Source organism: Prenolepis imparis, unplaced genomic scaffold, assembly GCF_030444845.1.
Source record: "Prenolepis imparis isolate NDT839.2.m4 unplaced genomic scaffold, iyPreImpa1.0 SCAF_4, whole genome shotgun sequence".
NCBI classification, from domain to species: domain Eukaryota; kingdom Metazoa; phylum Arthropoda; class Insecta; order Hymenoptera; family Formicidae; genus Prenolepis; species Prenolepis imparis.
The window spans coordinates 20,865,949-20,888,582 of NW_028141162.1; the positions used below are offsets into that span (position 1 = coordinate 20,865,949).

Sequence of the window (22,634 nt, forward strand, 5' to 3'; positions counted from 1 at the left end):
TTTACCGATTTTGTAATATTTATTGGTCGTTTACGATATCTGCAGCTGTCCGTTTCGCTGGGCACGTTTTCGTTTTATTATATACGTGCCGCTTAGATTATTATTCTCTTTTCTTCCTTTTATTTACCTTTTTTTTTTTGCGCTGTGGAAACCTCATGGTACCACTCACCCCCCGGGTAGGGAATGAGGGTTACTCCTTGTCCCCCACCGCCATCCACGTATGGATCGGCGGTGGGGTCCAAGACCTACCGCACTAAAACCACAGCGGGTGCCTTCGCTGGCGCTTATGGGGATGGCAAGGAACTGCCGGAGCATTACTTCTTGCCATCCCCTGGCCCTACCTTCTAGGGGAGCATCCTCCCCGAAAGGAAGATCCCCCCGCGAATAAACCTGCGGTCCTTCCCGGTTGCGGCGCAGGGGGGCACCACCGGCCGGGGGGGCGCGCGCGCGCCCGGGGGTCGGGGCTTCGGGCCCGGCACCCATGTGGGCGCGCGCCTCCCCTCACGGACGAGATGCAGCGAAGGGAGCCCTCGTACCGGGAGCCTAGTGCACCGGTGCGAGGACTCTCCCGCCATAGAGATGACCTCTTTCCTTCTGAGGGGGGTCATCTGGAGCGGGCCTCCAGGGCTGACCGTCGAATCCGCGTCCCCTTCGGGGAGCGGAGGGAGCGACAGCCCTGGAGGCGGGGGGCCACGGCCCGAGCGGGAATACTCGAGCCGCGACCCCGCACCCCAAACTTTCTGGGAGGGCGCAGCGTGGGGTTGGTGTCGCCCTGCGTTGCAACCGCGGAGTCCGCACGATGGCGGAGGGAAGGCTGCTCCTGCGGTCTTCCCCCGAGACGGAAAGGCGGGGGGGCGTGGAGTCGGCATGGGCAACCAGCATCCTCCGCGCTCCCTACCTAAACTTCGGTTCTCCCTGGGGCGAGGAGAAGGAATCCCACATAACCCCTGCTCCCTACCCGGGGGCAAGGGTACCTTCTGAAGGTTTCCACAGCGAGAAAAAAAAAAAAGGCGTGATCTTTCTCCGTGTAAGGGCCTCCGTACACGAGCTCGAGCAAGATCTGGGAGCCTCTAAGCGTCGAGAGGAAGCTCGTGATAAAGAGGTTGAAGAACTCAAGGATATGATTGTCGATCTTAAAAGATAAATCCGTGCAATGAAGGATGAAGGAGGTCCGCATTATAAGGCGGTAAAGGTGGGTGCTGGTGGTGACGGCAATAAAGGTAAAAACAAAACGATCTTTAAGAAGCCTTTGTTGAAGGAAAATTATTCATCTCTTAAAGCAAAGGATGATAACAGCAATGAAGAACTTGACTGGCATAAAGAGAACATCTCATGGATGGACCATCGGAGGGAAGAGGAAACTGGCTCGGATGAGGTGAGGAATGTGTTGAGGAGGATGGAATCGGATGGAATAATTAAAAAGTTCAAAGCGGGTTCGTCATCATCTGCGCCTCCCTTGGGTATAAAGGTTGTGGAGGATGTTCAGTTAGTACCTCCACAAAATTGGAGAACGGTGGAAGGTAGAAAACGAAGTGGGACATCAACGGTAGCAACTGCAGTAGCAGCGACAGGAAGAGCACCAACAGCAATAGTAGCAGCAACGTATGTGACGCAGTCATCTTTGGTTCCCTTCTATTCCTCTCCGGGACCCTCCGGATATACTCCCCCTCCCAGAGTGCCTGGGAAAAAAGCCAGCTGAGATGAGGAAAACACTGACGAGACCAGCTGCATACAGGGTGATTCAAAACAACCGTTTGTCCTTAAAATGTCGTATTCCTGGCTGAATTCTAAGACGATTTTTCCTTTGCCAAAATTTTATCCGAAGCTTAGTTTTCAAATTATAAAAGGAAAAATTTAGCGAATTACGGCACGAGTACGGGCGGTAGGCAGGAGCGGCGCAACTCATTATCCGACGCGGGCGATTACGCGAGGCGCTCGCTGCGATCAGCTGTTAACTACACGCGATGTGTGTGTGTGTGTGTGTGTGTGTGCGTGCGTGCGTGCGTACATTCTCTCTCTCTCTCTCTCTCTCTCTCTCTCTCTCTCTCTCTCTCTCTCTCTCTCTCTCTCTTTCTTCCTCTCTCATTCACTAATTTTTACCTTGTAGAGATGTTTGATGTCTTCTGATGAATAATTGTTGAACGACTAGAGTGGACAACAATGACACGACACACCGTGACACACCGAATAATAAACGAATTTTTTTTCTTTTATAAATTGTATCGACACTTTGACGAATACACTCACGCACTTGATCGAAAATTACGCAGAGAGAATTTTCTCTTAGAATTTACCCTGAAAATCTTGGTAATCGTGGGACAATATGGTGTGGAAAGAATTTTATGAGAATTTTTCTGATTAATATTTATTACAATAAAAATAATAATATGTATCACAATAAAATATAAAATATGTTTGATTAATTTTACTATGCAATTTAGTAAAATTAATCAAACATATTTTATATTTTATTGTGATAGATATTATTATTTTTATTGTAATAAATATTAATCAGAGAAATTCTCATAAAATTCTTTCCACACCATATTGTCCCAAGATTACCAAGATTTTCAGGGTAAATTCTAAGAGAAAATTCTCTCAGTTTATTTAATAACCGATTACAACACTAAATCACAATCGGTTACTACCGATTAATTATTAAAAATTACTTGAAAAAACGCGTTAAGTTAAATGCACAGCACAAGTTACTCGATGCGGACGACAATAGAGTCTGCGGCGACGACAACAGACGGGCGACGCGACGCGACGCGACGCGACGACAACAATCACGCGGCGTTGCCGAACGTGTGATTGACGCGAGACTCGCGAGACGCTACCATGTCTTGCGGTTAATCGAAGCCTTTGCATTGTGAATGCGCAAATTTCGAAAATGTATAATAATTAAGTTATTTAAAAAAAAAGTATTATAATACATTATAATACTTTTTTTTTAATAACTTAACATTATCCGCACGTTTTGCCTTTTCTTTCTTAAGCGAGACGTGAGAAAAATTATTATTTTTTTTTTTAATTATATTTTGCGAACAGGATGTTCCACGTATAAATGTGTTGGTCGCTCTGAAAAGAGCGGATTGTTTTTGGTCGCTCTGAAAAGAGCGGATTGATTTTTAATTAAAAAAAAATTTATAATAGGTGCTCAAAATGAGCACCATCCATTCTAACGCAAGCTCTCATGCGTTTTAATAAATTTCTTTGGACGTTCTCCATTACTTCTTCTTCGACATTCCAAATTGCATGTCGCAATCTTGTTTCTAAATCGTCGACGTCCTCGGGAAGCGTTTTGTAAATCATTTCCTTGCAATATCCCCATAAAAAAAAGTCCAAAGGATTAAGGTCCGGGGATCTTGCGGGCCAACGTATCGGGCCATACCGACCCATCCAACGTCCAGGAAACTGCTCGTTTAAATATGTTGTTACAATTCTGGCGTTGTGTGGCCCAGCACCGTCTTGTTGAAAGAAAATCTTGTTCCTCTCCAATAGTGGCACTTCTTCTAAAAAATCTGGCAGATTTTCTCTTAAAAGTTCCACGTACGTTTGGCCAGTTAAGATGTCTGGAAGAATAACGGGCCCAAGTATTTGAGTACCCATTATTCCAGCCCACAGATTTATCTTCCAGCGAATTTGGAAATTTCTTAGCCGCGTGACTCTGGGATTTTCTTCGCTCCAAAAATGCATATTGTGCGAATTAAAAATTCCTTCTTGTGTGAAGAACGATTCATCGCTGAAAATCACATGAGAAGAAAATCTGGGATCTCGACCCACTTTTCTCAGAAAATTTTCGCAAAACGTTCGTCTTGCATCATAATCTTCTGGTCGCAAATGTTGCACGCGTGTGTAATGAAACGCGTGCAACTTTTCTTCTTTGAGTGTTCTTTGGACCGTCGAATAAGATAAATTGTGTTCTCGAGCAACCACCCGAATACTTGTTTCAGGATTATGCTCGAAAGCACGTACAATTTGCTCTGTGTTTCGCAAATTTCTTGCATCGCGATTTCTCCCAGTATCCTGTTTGTTCGGAAGGACACTGCCAGTCTCGTGTAATCTCTGAGCTGCTCGAAGTATGACGGGAGCCGACGGATGTCTTGCTCGATTTGGATATAATTCGGCGTATCGTCTTGCAGCTACGTGATACTGCCCGTGACACTCGCCAAGTGCCATCAACATATCGTAATATTCTTCGTTTGTGTACGCTGCCATATCGTCCTCTTAACGCTTGTAATAATCGAAGGATTACTGATTGCATTGTAAATCTTCATATTATTTATACAATCCGCGGGGTGTCGCGATCTCCCCCTCCACGCCTCCCGCGACGAATAGCGGCACGCGACACCCGCGACATCGGCCCCCCGCGAATCGTATAAATAAGATGCAGATCGACATTGCAAGCAATAATCTATCGACTCCCGTCATACTTCGAGCAGCTCAGAGACAATACGAGATGGCAATGTCCTTCCGAACAAACAAGAAGAATCGATACGTTGGCCCGCAAGATCCCCGGACCTTAATCCTTTGGACTTTTTTTTATGGGGATATTGCAAGGAAATGATTTACAAAACGCTTCCCGAGGACGTCGACGATTTAGAAACAAGATTGCGACATGCAATTTGGAATGTCGAAGAAGAAGTAATGGAGAACGTCCAAAGAAATTTATTAAAACGCATGAGAGCTTGCGTTAGAATGGATGGTGCTCATTTTGAGCACCTATTATAAATTTTTTTTAATTAAAAATCAATCCGCTCTTTTCAGAGCGACCAAAAACAATCCGCTCTTTTCAGAGCGACTAACACATTTATACGTGGAACATCCTGTTCGCAAAATATAATTAAAAAAAAAAATAATAGTTTTTCTCACGTCTCGCTTAAGAAAGAAAAGGCAAAACGTGCGGATAATGTTAAGTTATTAAAAAAAAAGTATTATAATGTATTATAATACTTTTTTTTTAAATAACTTAATTATTATACGTTTTCGAAATTTGCGCATTCACAATGCAAAGGCTTCGATTAACCGCAAGACATGGTAGCGTCTCGCGAGTCTCGCGTCAATCACACGTTCGGCAACGCCGCGTGATTGTTGTCGTCGCGTCGCGTCGCGTCGCGTCGCCCGTCTGTTGTCGTCGCCGCAGACTCTATTGTCGTCCGCATCGAGTAACTTGTGCTGTGCATTTAACTTAACGCGTTTTTTCAAGTAATTTTTAATAATTAATCGGTAGTAACCGATTGTGATTTAGTGTTGTAATCGGTTATTAAATAAACTGAGAGAATTTTCTCTTAGAATTTACCCTGAAAAACTTGGTAATCGTGGGACAATATGGTGTGGAAAGAATTTTATGAGAATTTCTCTGATTAATATTTATTACAATAAAAATAATAATATCTATCACAATAAAATATAAAATATGTTTGATTAATTTTACTAAATTGCATAGTAAAATTAATCAAACATATTTTATATTTTATTGTGATACATATTATTATTTTTATTGTAATAAATATTAATCAGAAAAATTCTCATAAAATTCTTTCCACACCATATTGTCCCACGATTACCAAGATTTTCAGGGTAAATTCTAAGAGAAAATTCTCTCTGCGTAATTTTCGATCAAGTGCGTGAGTGTATTCGTCAAAGTGTCGATACAATTTATAAAAGAAAAAAAATTCGTTTATTATTCGGTGTGTCACGGTGTGTCGTCTCATTGTTGTCCACTCTAGTCGTGCAACAATTATTCATCAGAAGACATCAAACATCTCTACAAGATAAAAATTAGTGAATGAGAGAGGAAGAAAGAGAGAGAGAGAGAGAGAGAGAGAGAGAGAGAGAGAGAGAGAGAGAGAGAGAGAGAGAATGTACGCACGCACGCACGCACACACACACACACACACACACACACACACACACACACACACACATCGCGTGTAGTTAACAGCTGATCGCAGCGAGCGCCTCGCGTAATCGCCCGCGTCGGATAATGAGTTGCGCCGCTCCTGCCTACCGCCCGTACTCGTGCCGTAATTCGCTAAATTTTTCCTTTTATAATTTGAAAACTAAGCTTCGGATAAAATTTTGGCAAAGGAAAAATCGTCTTAGAATTCAGCCAGGAATACGACATTTTAAGGACAAACGGTTGTTTTGAATCACCCTGTATATGCCTAAACAGGGACAACAGCTGCCAATAAAAAACAAAAACATAGGTAGAAATATAAGCAGGAGACGTAAGACTGCTGTTGTTACAATTGTGGGAAACAAAGATGTGTCGTATGCTGACATCTTGAAGCAAGCGAGGGAGAAAGTTTCGCTACAGGAAATAGGTATCGAGAACACGAAGATTCGGCGGGCCTTTAATGGCGGACTCATTATAGAGATTTCTGGGCCGGAGGGCAACGAACTTGCTGGCCGGCTGCATGATAGATTGACGGAAGCACTTGGAGAGGTGACTAAGGTAGATAGACCTATCGCCAAAGGGGAATTAAGGTTGGCGGGTATTGATCCATCTACCTCATCAGAGGAGGTCAGATACGAGCTGGCTAAGGCAGGGGGATGCTCGCCCAACGATTTTCGACTCAGTAACATCGTATTGAGAAGAGATGGTATGGGAATAGCGTGGGCGCAATGTCCAGTTAATTCAGCGGTTAAAATAGCGGAAACCGGAAAAAATTAAGCTGGGTTGGACACGCGTTAAGGTAGACCTACTAAGAAGCAGGCCGGTGCAATGTTTTCGGTGTTGGGCCTATGGGCATGTACGACAGAATTGCAGGGCCCAAGTGGATAGAACTGGGTGCTGCTTCAAATGCGGAGGTGCCGGACATCAGGCTGGATCGTGCAATGCACTTTCCCGATGTGTTATTTGTGCTGAGGCAAATAAGATGTGCAACCACAGGATGGGCTCTGCGCAATGCTTAGGAAACAACGGTCTTGCGACGGGGTTGAGCGTAGAAATCCTATAGTGAGAGGAAGGAGGCCTCTGGATTCAACAAGTATCTATGACCACGAAGATCAACATTTTGCAGTGTAATGTTAATCATTCGTGGGCAGCCTATGACCTGCTGCGCCAACAACTCTGTGAGTTGAATATAGGCATATGTGCGATTGCGGAACCTCCATCGAATATGCAGGATTCATTTAGCTTGTTCGATAGTTCTGATAGGTTGGCGGCAATACTGCATATGCCGGACATAGCACGATGTCCTTGTAATTTTATAACTAGGTCTACTAACGCGGTAGCAGTGAAATGTGGTATTTTATCTTATATCATGCTACATTTCGCCGAATTTAGCAATTTGCGATTTCGAAGACGCACTTGATGGAATTGAGTGCATTATTAGGGGACTCCCGGGTGAGAATATTATGGTATGCGGCGACTTTAATGCAAAGTCAATCTTTTGGGAGTGCACAGCCACGAATAAAAGGGGAGAAATTCTCAATGATTGGGCTTCAGCTAACGAGTTAAGGCTAGTGAATATTGGAGATCATGCTACCTGCATTAGACCGCAAGGCAGCTCCATAGTTGATCTCACCTGGGTGTCCCCTGGTATGACTGGTTATGTGCGCGACTGGAGAGTGTTTCAAGAGGTTGAAACACTCTCAGATCACGTATACATAGGTATGACTTTGTGTAAGAATGTCGTTGCTAGCGTTAGTAGGAATAGACGTCGCTGGAGGTGGAATTTTAAGAAATTAGACCTACCATTGTTCACTGAAGTAATCGAGTGGAGCCTGAACAACAACAACAGAACCGAGAACAACGAACCGGAGACAGCTGGGGATGTAGCTAATGTGATGGATAACATTATGAAATCAGCATGTGACGCTGCAACTCCTAGGATCTACGGGTCACGACTGAGGGCTATGTATTGGTGGACAGACGCCATAGACGTGTTGCGCAAATGTGCGATTCGTGCTAAACGTGTGTATACACGTGCTAGAAAAAGAGGAGATCCTGAGGAGACGTTTGACAGGCTAAGGGATTATAGAGATGCAAAGAAATGCCTGAAAATGGAAACGCTCGATAAGGACCCATGGGGATTGCCCTACAAACTGGTCCTAAATAAAATCAAAAGAAGCAATCCCTCTTTTATCGAGACAATCTCTGAGTCAGAACTTAATAGTCTGTTATACAAACTTTTTCCGGATAATAAACGGACTTATAGGCTGCAGCGGACAGATGAGCCTTGGAATGAGACATTGGATGTATCACATACAGAGGTAGCGCAATATGTAAAGAAGCGAGCGGCAAAGAATGTTGCACCTGGACCAGATAACATCAAATCTACTATCTGGAAAAAAATCCCGCCTTCCATGATCGGCATGTTGGCATACTGCTTTATCAGATGCTTAAAAGATATATTTCCTAAGCAATAGAAGAGGTCTACCCTAGTTTTGATACCCAAAGGAGCGAGAGTGCTGGGGAATCCAATTAAAGCAAGGCCTATTTGCCTACTCACCGAAGTGGGCAAGACGTTAGAGCGGATTATTGCAGGAAGATTGAAGAGATGGATGGAGTCTAATCCAGATGCTGATCTTTCCGATGCACAATATGGTTTTAGAAGACACCGCTCAACTGTAGATGCACTCAAGGAATTGCGGAAATCAACATGGAGCGTGACATCGCGTAAGGGTTATGCAATAGCGGTCGCACTCGACATCAGTAACGCTTTTAACTCCATACCATGGTGTATAATTATCAAAGCATTGCGCGTTAAGGGTTTCCCACAGTATCTGATTAGGATAGTTGAGGACTATCTTAGCGATAGGTCTATTATTTACTACGTCCGTAACGGTGCATTCTGTAGTAAAAGCGTTACAGCGGGGGTCCCGCAGGGTTCTGTGCTGGGCCCTCTTCTTTGGAATATCGCCTACGATCATGTCCTACGTTTAGAGACAGTTAGGAGTTGTCAGATTTTGTGCTACGCTAACGATACGTTTGTCATTTCCACAGCGGATGGTATTTTTGACGCTGTACTTAAAGCGGATTTACAGCTGGCTAGAATCATTAGTGGAATTAGATCTTGTGGACTTAATATCGCGGAAGAGAAGACAGAGGCTGTCCTGTTTCATCACAAGAAGAAGCCGCCGCATGTATGGCCCGAAATTTCAGTTGGGAAATGTAAGATAAGAGCCAAAGGTCACATTAAATATCTTGGCGTGATGGTCGATAGCTGCTGACTCTTTCAAGAGCATTTCAAGTATGTACAAGTTAAGGCTACGAAAGTTACTCGGGCACTGGGTAGGATTATGCCCAATTTGAGGGGACCGGGCCAGAAGAAGAGGTCATTATACGCTCGAGTCCTCTCATCTGTTGTGCTGTATGCTGCTCCGGTATGGGCGAATGTTTTTGCCAGCGCACAGTATAAAATACAAAGACCTTTGCGTTGCTTACAGAGGACGATTGCCATACGGGTAATATGATACAAGACTATCTCCTATGATGCGGCATGTCTGCTGGCGAGTACACCGCCATGGCCTTTAGAGGCATCGTTGAGAGCGCGTATTTATTCAAGCTTAAAACAGCTGTGGAACGATGGTGAGTGGTCGGTTGCTGCGGTTGCGGATGTTCGAGAGGGGGAGGGCATTCTACTAATTCGACAATGGGATGTCCTCCTGAATAAGCCCGGATCAGCTGGACAAATAACCAAAGCAGCAATTATGCCGCACTTTAGGAAGTGGCTTTCGAGGCAACACGGTGGTACATCTTTTCACCTTACGCAACTCCTAACAGGGCATGGCTGTCTTGGACACTATTTGTTTAGAATGCAAAAGAGGTTATCGGCATCATGTCAGCATTGCGAACGATGATACGGCGGAACATGTATGGTATGAATGTGTAGAATGGAATGTACAGCGTGCAAGCTTATTGAATGATTTGGGAGTTGGTAATGCGATGACAGTTAGTTTAGTGGTTAAGGCGATGCTGGAGTCAGAGGACAAGTGGAATGCTGTAGTCTTGTTTGCCAACCATGTAATGCGGGGCAAGGAGGAGGAGGAGAGGAGGCGGTTAAGCCTCCTCCCACCCTCCCACTAGGGTAGCGTCCGGAGTGTGGCCTCTGCCCATGATGACTAGAGTCATGGGCGGGAGCCTTATCTTTTCTTTTCTTTTTTATCGCGGAAAAATTAATTCATTTTAATCTCGTTTTATGTAACCCATACTGGTAATGTCGCAGGGGGCAAGGACGGGTGAGTTCTTGCGTACCATTGCACGCGTCTTGCCTCGGTGGGCGGGACGGGTCGGCATTACAGGTGGCGCTGACTTGGTCCCATTTTTGTACCGGTCAGAAATATCGAGGTAGCGCGTCGCGGAGCTCGGGAGACCCTCGGAAGTTATGCGTTAGCGGTTCCCGGGGGTTTCCCTATGAGCGTCAGGATGCCACCGGTGGGGTTTAGTCGGTAAGAGTCCGGCACTACCCGAAGCCTCCCCCGAAGTGGAGGGTGTCCTATGCAGGATTCCCCACCGACATCAAAAAAAAAAAAAGGATCATCAGGAAGCTGTATATCCTCGAGCCTCCTGAGGACCACCTTTTTTTTCTTTTTTTTTATGTCGGTGGGAAATGCATTTACACACACACATGGCCCCTTGAGGGAGGGATTGCTAGGTCCGAAGACCTACCGTGTGTAGTGCGAGACTCGTGACCTGACCAGAAGGGTCAGGTCCAGTAATACCCGCTAAAAATCACCGATAATCCCGTGCACTTTCGAGGGCCCACCCGGAAGCTCTCGCATATCTTCAGGTGGGTCCCCATTCGCTGGCTCGTTTCCGAGCACTTCCCCAGAGAGTATGCCGGAAGGGCGTACTCCCCGTCCAATACCCTGTCGCCTCGCGAGCGAGGAGACCTGGGGGAGCGGCAGGATTACTTGCCAACTCCCCCTACGTCCCTGGACGACGTGCAATGGGAAAGAGAGCCCTCACTCCCTTTCCCTGCCGAACCGGACGTCGAGTCACACAGTGACTCGCTCACACTCGACAATCATACGACAAGACGCGTATGGACGAAACAACAGAGGGCGTAACCGAACCAGCCACTCTCCTCCCATCGAAGGAGAGAAATGCCGGCCGCAGCCCCCATTGCCACACTAAACTTCACAACGAAACGTAAAGTACCAAGGACAGAAGGCGTAACCGGATCACACGATCCCCGTTTCCGGGGAGCAGGTAGGCCGCAGCCCACATATAGACACTAGACATCACGGAAAACCACAGACAGGAGACTCAACCGAACCGGCCGCTCTCCCCCCAAGGAGAGAGAGAATGCCGGCCGCGTTCTCCGAGCACAATAAATAAAACTAACAAAGACGACTCATTCGCTCAACCACGCAAAACAGGAGAGGGAGGTAGCCCGACGCTAGGGTCCACCTCCATCTCCTGCGACACACTAACAGGCACACTCGCGGTTGCCCCCCCCATCGGGGCGCCCCGGGGCCTGCCTCCGACCCTTGGGAGCGTCCTCGCGTCCCCCATTCATTCGCCGGGGCGGAACGACCAGCTTGGCACAGTTGGAGGAACCCAATCTGTGCTTCGCCGGCCGCCCACGCCCCGCGCACACAACACAATGTGGAGGGGCCGCGCACGAAGCCGCCCGGTGCCCCTCCTTGCCGCATCTATAGCAGCACCCGGTGCGATCCTGAGGGGACCCGCACCGGGAAGCCGCGTGGCCAAAACTAAGGCAGCGGAAGCACTGAATGGGCCGGCGACCCAACGGTTGAACCGTCAAAGTCGTCCAGCCCACGCAGAGCCTCCGCGCCTCTGCAAGCTTGCGCGCCGCGATCGCCGGACACCTTAACCATAAGGTCCCAAACTGAGCGTTCGGGGGCATCCGGACTACTACAGCCCGAATGTCCCCGACACCACATCCCCCGACGGAGGCCACCTCGGCCAAAATCTCGTCCCTCGAGACAAAGTAACGCCCTTAAGGCGCACCTCCTCGGTCCTCGAGGGACGAGCCACGCGAACGGCTCGCGAGCCGGAAAACACATCGGAGAGGCGGGCGACCAAAACGTCCGCAGCCGATTCCTCTCCCGAAATCGAGAGGAAAATGCCACCCGCGACTCCCCTCCGCATCCTCAGACCCTGAATCCCCAGGTCCTTGAGACTGACGCCCGCCCTCGCCTCGGACAGAACCGAGGCGTAGGATGGACGATCCTCCCCGTCCCCCACCACCGTCAGTGAAACGACTGAGACAGGGGGTGCGTGCATCTCATCCTGGGTCCCCCGCGCAGAGCCCGCAGCCGCCGGAACTCCCTTACCGGAGGTCCCACCGGGCGGACGCCCACGCCGGATCCTCTTCTTCTTCCTCCTAGACGTCCCAGCCCGGGGGGCATCCGCGGAACCCGCCGCAGAGGCGGAGAGCGCAGAGCACCCCGCAACGGGGACGACACCGGCCGCAGCCATCTCCCTTACACCCGCCGAGGTAGAGGGCACGGGGGATCCTCCAAAAGGAGGAACCCCGGCCCCAGACCCCTCGGCCGGGCCCGGCCGCAGGGCCACCAGAACCGCCGAGACGACGTCTCCCCTCAAATCTTGGAGACGCCGATCCAGGATCAGCGTCATCTCCTCTATGAGAGTCGAGGTGTCCCCCTCTTCCCTCGTAAGGAGTGAAGGGGGACCCCTCGACCCAACACCCCGCTTGGCTTGCTGAAGCTCCTCCAGCGCATCGACGGGTCCCTTCTTACGCTTTTTCTCAGCCGCCTTTGCCATCTTCGCCTTTGCCACCTTCGCAGGCGCCTTCCGATAAAGAAGGCGCTCCACCTCCTCACCAAGGTTGGGGAGACTAGCCCGCAAGGCCCCCAGTTCTCCGGTGACCCTGGAAACCTCATTTTCCCAGGCACCAACTCGCCGCCTTAGTCCGGCGTTCTCCGCCCGCAAACCCTCTGTTACAGGGTCCTAGGAGGCTCCCGTCCTCTCTTCGTACGCCAGAACGATCTCCTCCAACCGAGAGGAGGAGACCGCAAGCTCCCTTGACAGGATCTCGTCCAGGGAGGTAACTTCCGCCACTTTCCTCACCTGATCCAGGAACCTGCCAGCCAGCGTCTTAAGATCGACCGTGGAAACACTGGTCAATCCCTCGCGAAAGGCTTCCCTAGAGGGAAGTTCCCCCCGACCCAACCTAGTAAGGTCTGGACCAATAAGTGGATCCAGAACCCTGTCCATATCCTTTAAGAGGATCTCTTCTCGGAGTGCCGCGTTATGGCGCTCTTTGGCTTCCGCGAGCCCAACGTACTTACCCGTGGTCGCAGGGCGGCCACTCTTTTTAATAGGGGAAGTGGACTTACCCCTATTTACCGCCCTCTGCTTGGTACTCCTCACTGGTGAGTCCGCCTTCAAGACCTCCAGGCTATCCGAAGAGGAAGTTCTCTTCCGGGCACCCGGAGAGTCGTCCTCCTCGTCCTCCACAGAGACATACATGGAGGCCTCCGCAATCGGGGCACCACTAGATGGCGATGAGATCACCGGAGAGATCACCGGGGACACATCACCATGTTCCTCGGGCCTCACCGATTCACACCGAATATCACGTGCACAAGCACTATCGAGCATGTCTATGGGGGTGAGAGACACCCTAACTGTTCTCTCGAATCCCACGCCATGAGGCACTATCGCGGTTGGCGACACACACCCGGCACTACCCTTAGACTCGTCAGAGTCACCGCGCGCAACCTCAGATAGACCGTCTTCTGAGCAGACTTCACTGCTGCTCCACTTGAGTTGCCTCTCAGACACCTCTTCCACATAATGGACGAAACGATAGTCTTTGTGTCCTCTGTCCTCCCTCGGCCAACTAAAAGACACTAATCTCGCACGACGAAGAGCCTTCGCATAGGAAATCCTATGAGAGGCCCACTCACCGCGGAGAGCACTCACCTCGACGCTGAGTTCAGCCATCTTCAGACGACGATACTCCAGGTCCCTGGCGATAGCCGTTTCCTCCGGGGATCTCGCCGCCAAATCCCCGGACGGCCCGACGTATGATGACGACGAAGGGAGAGCCGGGACAATACCCTCCCCCCGCCGGTCTCTGGTTACCGACCACAGAGAATTCTCTTTGTCCATTGTACAGTCCATGATTGTCTATAATTCATTGGTTTTTTATCGAGGTGTCCTTCCTCTAGGAGGTTGCCTTACCGGGCTAACGGATCCTCCTCTCCGGGATTTCTATCCCTCGGGATTTTTATCGAAGTTTTCCTTCCTTTACCAGCAGTGGGCCAACTTCCGAAGACGAAGACCCTATAGGATCCGTTGGCATCCCCTTGTTCCATCAAAGATGGAACTGTGCACTCTTAGCGCCCGACGGGACCGTTTCCCCTTCCGAACCGGCCGGCCGGGAGAGGTGTTGTCCCTTTCGCCGGAAGTGATATAACCGGCGGGGGGACGGCTGGTCGCCACGGCGTGTAGGGCAGGGCCGGGGAGCGGCGACCCTGTCCGAAGCGTCCGTGGAGCCCCCCGAGTGGCGTCACCTGCGGAGGTGCCTCCGTTGTCGGAGGCGGGGGACCCCCGAAACCCCATGGGGGAGTCAAACCCCTCATGGGGGAGTAAGGGGCTCGGAGTCCTGTGCCGGGAGTGCGGTATCCCCCCCGGCCCGTGGCATAAGCCGGTCCCCCGGGAGTCCCCGGGGCACCGGTTTGGGGGGCGATTCCGGTCATGTTTCGGGTCGTCCCCTGGCCGGTGGGAGATACGCCGGCCGGTCGAGCCTCCGCAGGGAGTGGGAACAAACAAAAATGAACAGCAACGAAACAAACACCAAGACAAGGAGCATGAGCAAGGGGGAGGAAGAGGCCAAAGGTTCCAAGCCGGGACCCAAGTCCTCCAAGATTAACTTAAAGGACATCAGGCCAGTATCGGTCCTGATTAGAAAGGAGGAGATAATGCCTCGTAGCGGACCTTCGCGAGAACCCAACTATGGGAACTCGGACAGAGGAGCGGAGCACGAAGAACTCGTGGATGTCGTCACCACCACGGAGGAGGACGTATACGTCCCAAATACGGAGGAAGAACCTCTCCCTAAAAAAAGAAAGCAGGGGCACCCTGTCACCACGGGCGGCTTTAAGAGGCTCAAGGCCAAGAGACAAGTTCAATTGGCCAAAAAGGAGCTTCGAGAGGAAAGGTCCATGCTGGATCCCACGACGCCGATGAATCATTGTCAGGCCTGGTTACGGCTTGACCAAAAGGTAGCCGATTTCGCGGATGAGATCCACCAATCTCCGACCACCGATGTTGCGGCCCGAGGACTGGAAAACGTAACAGTCCTCAAAAAGTGGGCCATCCTCAGTAAGAACCTGAAGGGTACAAAGAGGAAGGAGGTTTCAGAAGCGGCCTGTTATCTCCAGGCTGCGCTAACCGCTCTGGCTGCCACGAACATGGCGGCCATACTCGTAGCCCCAGATCGGGAAGGAGAAAGCGAGGTGGAGAGCCTGAAGCAGCAGAACAGGATCCTAAGATCGGAGGTTCTGATGCTTAAAGGCGAAACTAAGCGCCTTAGGGAAGGAGAGGGCATCGTACCCGGGAGAAAACCCCGGTTTCCACCCACGATACCGCCACGCACTGAAGATAACTCCAGTGCAAAAAAGGGGAATATCCCTCCACCCCCGCCAATAATGGAGATGGAGGTTGACATGGAGGAGGTCATCATACAACCTCCAGCCATAAGACCCCCTGTAAAGGGAGTCGCCAAGAGGTTGGAGGATTATCTTCCAGGGATTACGGATGAGGAGGACATGAAGAAGTTCGATGAACTAACATCGAAAATCCAGAGCCTCCTGGACAAGAGGGAGAAGCTGAAGAAGGGCACTAAAGCGCCCTTGGTGAGACCTCCCCCGAGCCGGAAGACCCCTCCGGACACCAGTTGCCAGTACGCCGAGCCCCCGAAGGGACCGGTCCCTGGGACAGGTGCCGGGAAAAAGGGGAAGAATAAGAACCCCACCCACAAGGGTGGCAGTTCAAAGGTCAAGGAGCAGGGCAGGGTTGAGCACAAACCAAAAGCCCAAACTGCAGTACCCACCGCCGCCAAAAATCCCCCTCCACTCCCGTAGCCTTTGGACCTCCAGGAGTCACCCTGGGTAAAGGTAGTGGGGAGGAAGGAGGCGAGGAAGATAAGGGCTACAACATCACAGCCCAAATTACCCTCTTCCGCAAACGGCAGCAAGGCCCCGAAGGCCTCCCCCCTCTGAGTCAGAGGGTTAGGGGGAAGGCTGGCCCGAAGACTGTTGCCGCGAGGAGGGCGCGAAGAGTTCCACGGACGGCGGCGATCACGATCACATGCCCCGAGGGTCTATATGGTGAGACAATATCTTTGGCTCGCCAAAAGGTGGACCTTGAAGAGCTGGGCATCAAGGACGTGAAGGCCCGCAGAGCAGCCACCGGGGCTATTCTCTACGAGATCCCTGGTGAAGGCAAAGCGCAAAAGGCGGATCTTTTTGCGCGGAAGCTTAGAGAGGCGTTGGAAGGGAAAGAGGGGGTCCGTGTGACCCGCCCCTGCTAGAGGGGTGAAATAAGGTTACACGGACTCGACGAATCGGCCACCGTGGAAGAAGTGAAGGCGGAGGTGGCGAAGATAGGAGGATGCCAGGCCTCCGAAATTAAGGCGGGACAAATCCGCTTTAACAAGGGGGCCATGGGCACACTCTGGCTTCAATGCCCAGTCGCAGCTGCGGTCAAGATAGCTGCGATGGGCAAGGTCAAAGTAGGATAGGTAGTGGCCGGGGTGGAGCCCCTTAAAGCGCGCCATCTCCAATGCTTCCGTTGCATGGAGAAAGAGCATGTTAAGGAGCAGTGCAGCAGCCCAATTGATAGAAGTGGCTGCTGCTACAACTGCGGCTCCCCCGGCTACAAGGCCAATGCATGCAAGGAAAAGACGCGATGCGTCTTATGTGTAGAGGCTGGCTTGCCAGCTAATCATCGCGTTGGCAGCGAAAGTTGCCACGCGAAGAAGAGAGGAAAGGCTGCCAAGAGCAGCGGTCGGAAGGAAGAGAGAGGAGGAACCAGGGGGGCTCCGGGGATGGTTGGACCTCCCCCGGGACCGCTCAGTGTTCGCAGGGAGAAGAGAGGAGGAGCCAAGGGGGGTTCCTGGGATGGTCTGACCTCCCCCGGGCTCACCCAAGGACTACAAAAAGAGGCGCCCAAACCCCAGCGAAAGCGAAGGGAAAGGGGCGCCTCTAAAGGGGGTGAAGAAGGTGGGAGTCGACACTCCCCCAGCTCATGAGAATAAGCTGGTGGAGGTGGTCATGGAGGAGGCTTAACAACGTCTATAATGACGAAGAAAATAGGCCTCCTCCAGACGAATCTCAACCACTGTGCCAGGGCTCAGGATCTTTTCCTGCACACCCTGGCGCAGTGGAAATGTGGGATTGGAATCGCGGCCGAGCCGTATCGGGTCTCACCGGACCATCCGTGTTGGGCAAGTAATGATACGGGCTCGGTCGCGATTACATGGAGGAGGGAGATAGACTCCCCCCATGTATAAGAGTTGGAAGCGAGCGAGCGTATACAGCCGTGGAATGGGGCCCACTGTGGGTAGTAGGATGCTACATCCCCCCCAGCGTTGACTCTGCCACGTTCGGGGATATCCTCGATGAGATATTACTCATCGTACAGAGGAGACTCCCCGAACCCATTGTGGTCGCCGGGGACTTCAATGCCAAATCGGCGCACTGGGGTTTCCGGCGAACGGACCATAAAGGCAGGGTCTTGGAGGATTGGGCAGCGGTTCTCAGCCTCTGCATTGTCAACCAGGGGTCGAGCAGCACCCTAGTCAGGCCGCAGGGGGAGTCCATTATTGACTTAACATGGGCATCTCCCTCTGCGGCGGACAGGATTAGTGACTGGCGGGTGATGGACGAAGAGACCCTCTCCGATCATTTATATATTCGGATGAGGGTGGACATCACCCGCCGGGGAGTGCTAAACCGCGACCAAGGGGGGGGACCTACCTAAAAGGTGGGCCCTAGCCAAATTGGACTCCGACAGGCTGGTGGCAGCCATGCTCTAGAGCCACCTGGCCCGGTGCAGAAGCACCGCAAGGGATTGAGGACCAGGTGGCATGGCTCGGGGAAACAGTAAGGGATGCTTGCGATATCTCAATGCCCCGAGCCAAGCCGAGGCCATAGAGAGCGGCGTACTGGTGGACGGAGGAAATTGCGGATCTCAGACGCACCTCCGTCCAAGCCAGACGCCGCTTTAAGAGAATGAGGAGGCGCGGCCTCGGCGATAACGACGAAGGCATGGCAGAGGCGCTCGAGCACTACAGGACATCACGTAATGCTCTGAGCGCCGCCATCAGAAAGTCAAAGGCGAGGTCCTGGGACGAGCAACTCCAGGACCTCAATGCGGACCCTTGGGGGCGTCCATACAAAGCAGTGATGAAGAAACTGCGAAGATGGACGCCCCCTGTGACGGAGGCCCGGACACAGATGTGTTAGATAACATATTGTCGACCCTCTTCCCACAGTGCGATAGGGTTCCCGAGTTATATATAAGGGAACCCGTCGCGTGGGAGGAGGAGTATGAGGTGTCCAGTGTCGAGTTGGCCGGGATTGCCAAGAGGCTCAGAGCCCGGGGTAAAAAAGCCCCGGGGCCAGATGGCATTCCCGGGAGGGTCTGGCTATATGCCTTGACGCACCTGTCGGAGCCGATCAAGCGGCTGTATACGGACTGTTTAAAAGCAGGGGAGTTCCCCCCAGTCTGGGCTAAGGCCTATCTGGTTCTTATCCCTAAAGGGGGCAGAACGGACGGAGCGCCTTCCGCGTACAGGCCCATCTGCCTGCTCGATGAGTTCGGTAAGCTCTTTGAGGGAATTATTGCCGACCGACTCGTCAGGCAGATGAGGGAAGTGGGGCCGAACCTGCACGAGGAACAGTTCGGATTCCGCGAGAACAGGTCAACAACGGACGCGATTTTACGCGTCCGCCATCTCGTGGAGTCCGAAACTAGCGTGGGCAGGGTGGTGATAGCCATCGCGTTGGATATCACCAACGCGTTTAACACTCTGCCCTGGGGAAAGGTGAGGGGCACCCTCATAGATCATGACGCCCCTCCATATCTCGTGGAGGTCGTAAAGGCCTACTTCCGAGGCAGAAGCCTGGAGTACCAGGATAAAACCGGTACTCCAGGCTTCTGCCTCGGAAGTAGGCCTTTACGACCTCCACGAGGTATGGAGGTCTGCTATGCAGACGACACTATAGTCCTGGCCGGGGGGAATAACTGAGGGGACGCGAAGAGAATGGCGGACCTGGCGGTGGCCTGTGTGGTGCGCTCTATTAAGGGCTTGGGCCTTAAGGTGGCTCTCCATAAAACCGAGGCTATTTATTTTCATAATGGTTCTCGGGGGAAGCCGCCAGGGGCCCATGTTATCGTGGACATCCCCGTCCAGCTGGGGCAGAGTATTAAATACTTAGGACTCTGGCTGGACGGAACTTGGCGTTTTGGCGACCATTTTGATCGTCTGGCAGTAAAAGCCAATGGGGTAGCGGCGACACTTAGCCGCTTGCTGCCCAACCTTGGCGGGCCAGACGATCGGGTACGGAAGCTGTATGCGAACGTGGTAAACTCAGTGACCCTTTACGGTTCACCAGTTTGGGCGGACGCGGCGATGGCCACGCGACGTCTTCCGCCAAATCCAGCGGAGAGTGGCCATTCGCGTCGTCCGCGGATACCGCACAGTTTCGCATACAGCTGCCTCGGCCCTGGCGGGATTGCCTCCCATGGAGCTCCAGGCGTGCACCCACAAAAGGGTGTACGAAAGAATTAAGGAGCTCCGTGGGATGAACTTCAGTGTAACTGAGAGGGTCCGAGGCGTCGTCAGAACGCAAGCCCGACGGCGCATGATCGAGGAGTGGGACTACCTAGAAAATGTCCCCCCAACAAACTCGGGAAGAAGAGTCTTCGGGGTCGTGAGACCGGTGTTGGACGAGTGGGTGGATAGGTCTCACGGCAGGATGTCGTTCCACCTTACACAGGTTCGCCGGACATGGGTGTTTCGGCGAATACCTGTGTAAGATAGGGAAGGAGCGCCCCACGAGGTGTCATCACTGCGAAGAGGACAGGGACACGGCGCAGCACACGCTGGAGTTTTGTCCGGCGTGGGCAGAGGAGCGCCGTGTCCTTGTCCAAATTATCGGGGAGGATCTGTCGCTCCCGACCATCGCTGCTAAGATGGTCGGGAGCGAGGAAGCGTGGGAGGCGGTCTCCTCCTTCTGCTTCAAAGTTATGACGCAGAAGGAGGAGGCCGAAAGAGAGCGGGAGAGACGGGGAAGAGGGGGGAGACTCCCTCTCTCCCCTGAATCCAGGGAGGAGAGGGACGACCCCTCCTGGCTGTCTGGGCGAGGAAACCGCCGTGGTGGTGGCCGGGGGCGGGTCGGGCCCGGGGGAGCGATGGCCGAGAGGGCACGAGAGAGAGGTGCCCGTGGTAGAAGGGGCGGCGACGGGGGCGGCCCGCCAAGGCGGGGACGCGGAGGCGGACCCCCCCGTCGCAGGAGAAGAAGAGGCCCCCCAGAGGGGGCGGAGTAGTAGACGGGAGATTGGGCGTGGGGCGCGGTGCCCCCCCGCCCGGTTGTGGAGGAGGAGGCCCGAAAGGGCGGAATGGTTGGCCGAGGGGCGTGGTACCCCCCTCGCCCGATGTTAAGTAATGAGGCCCGTTAGGGCGGAGCAGTCCAACGAGGAGGGCGGGGGCGGGTGTCGCCCGGCTGGCGGCTGCACGGCGTAAGCCCAGCGGCCGGGAGTCGGGCGGCATCCGCTCCCGCTCCTGCCGAGTTCCTCCCCCAGGGGAGGGCCTCGGCGGTGCCCCCAGGCCGATGGTCGAATCCCGTAAAGGGAAGGAACCGCGACCTGGGGGCACGGGGGATCACAGGGGCCCAGAAACACACTGGACCCCATTGTACGTGGTCCCCCGGGAAGGGACGCGGCAGCGGCGGCCCTCTCACCGGTGCCATAGAGCGCCGGTGGGAGAGCACCACTGCCTGCGGTGAGGACTCTCCCCCTTCTGGGAGGGAGCCCTCAGGGGAAGAGCCCCGGAGCGTCGGCCGAATCTCCCGTCCCTTTAGGGAGGGAGAGGTAGCCTCGCTTCGGGGGCGGGGGGTGGCGACTCGAGCGGGACGACTCGAGCCGTGACCCCGCCCTCCAAACTCTTTGGGAGGGCGTGACGTGGGGGCGGTGCCCCCCTGCGTCACAACCGGGAAAGGACCGCACGACCAATTCGCAGGGGAGAGTATCCTCCTTTCGGGGAGGATGCTCTCCTGAGAATGTAGGGCCAGGGGATGGCAAGAAGTCATGCTCGGCAGTTCCTTGCCATCCCCATAAACGCCAGCGAAGGCACCCGCTGTGGTTTTAGTGAGGTAGGTCTTGGACCCCATCGTCGATCCACACGTGGATCGATGATGGGGGACAAGGAGTCCCACATAACCCTCATCCCCTACCCGGGGGTGAGTGGTACCATGAGGTTTCCACAGCGCAAAAAAAAAAAAAAAAAAAGAGGTGCATCATGGTATTCATGCGTTTCTTTTCTTCTTCTGTGAAAATTTTCTCATCGTCCGCGTTTGCTTCGTCCTTTTCTATCGCGTGTATTTTTCGTTCTTCCGCTGACTCGGTTAAGTCTCGGAATATATTGCTGCTCAGTGCATCGGCGTTCGCATTCGCTCGTCCGGTCTTGTGAATTATTTCGTAATCGTATTCTTCTAACTTGAGTCTCCACCGGATTAGCCTTCACCCGGGGTCGTTAACATTGAATAGCCATATTAATGGTTTATGGTCGGTCACGATTTTAAATTTCGTGCCGTACACGTATGGCCTAAAATGTTTTACGGCCCATACTATTGCGAGTAGCTCTTTTTCCGTGGTATTATAATTTTTCTGCCCGCGATAAAACTCTGCTGGCGTAAGCAATTGGCCGGTCGTTGCCTTTCCTTGTGACAACACTGTTCCGATTGTATAGTCGGAAGCATCGGTAGTCACTATGAATTCTTGTGTGAAGTCAGGATATTGCAGCACTGGCGCAGTCATCAGTTTTCCTTTTAGCGTGTCGAAAGCGTTTTGCTGTTCCGTGGTCCATTCGAATTTTTCCGCTTTTGTGGTAAGCTTGGTTAGCGGCTTGGCAATCTTTGAAATATCTCCTATTGTTCGAGAACGCGCGTCGTGAAGATAGGATGCGCTGGATAGATAAGTCACCGTTTTTTTGTATATAAAGACTTTTAATTAATTGACATACACTAATTAACAAAAGTGAACACGCACAATATTAATACAAAATTTGAATACTTTTCAGAGCGATAAATCAAAGAGAAAACGTAATAATGATAAGCGGAGGTCGTCAACGAATTTGCGGTTTTTCAATAATTAGCGGAGATGCGATATGCGGTTTGACTGCGATATGCTGCGATAAGGCCCTTAGAATTTTGTCGGCGCTCCCTTTATTGTCTCGGTGCGGGAGCCCGTCACGTCACCACGCGCCAATCAATCTTCAACAAATTTAAAGTTGTTGAGGTGACGCAAGGGCGTCTGGCGCCATTGGCTGCCGCGCAATCCGCGCTGAGTAAGCACGGGCCTGACATGCGCGAGGCAATCGATTGTTCCATCGATTGGCCCTCGGAAATCACGTGATCGTTTTGCGCATGTGTTTCGCGACGTTGGTAGTTGTAACTCAGTG

At 52.0% G+C, this 22,634-nt stretch overlaps 1 protein-coding gene across 1 annotated transcript; it reads left to right on the forward strand.

Moving 5' to 3' along the window:
• Positions 1-7,362: 7,362 nt before the first annotated feature.
• LOC145935628 (uncharacterized) lies at positions 7,363-8,376 on the forward strand. The gene has a single exon (XM_083037112.1). It carries the CDS (start codon positions 7,363-7,365, stop codon positions 8,374-8,376), a length of 1,014 nt encoding a protein of 337 aa, XP_082893238.1.
• The last annotated feature ends 14,258 nt before the right edge of the window (positions 8,377-22,634 follow it).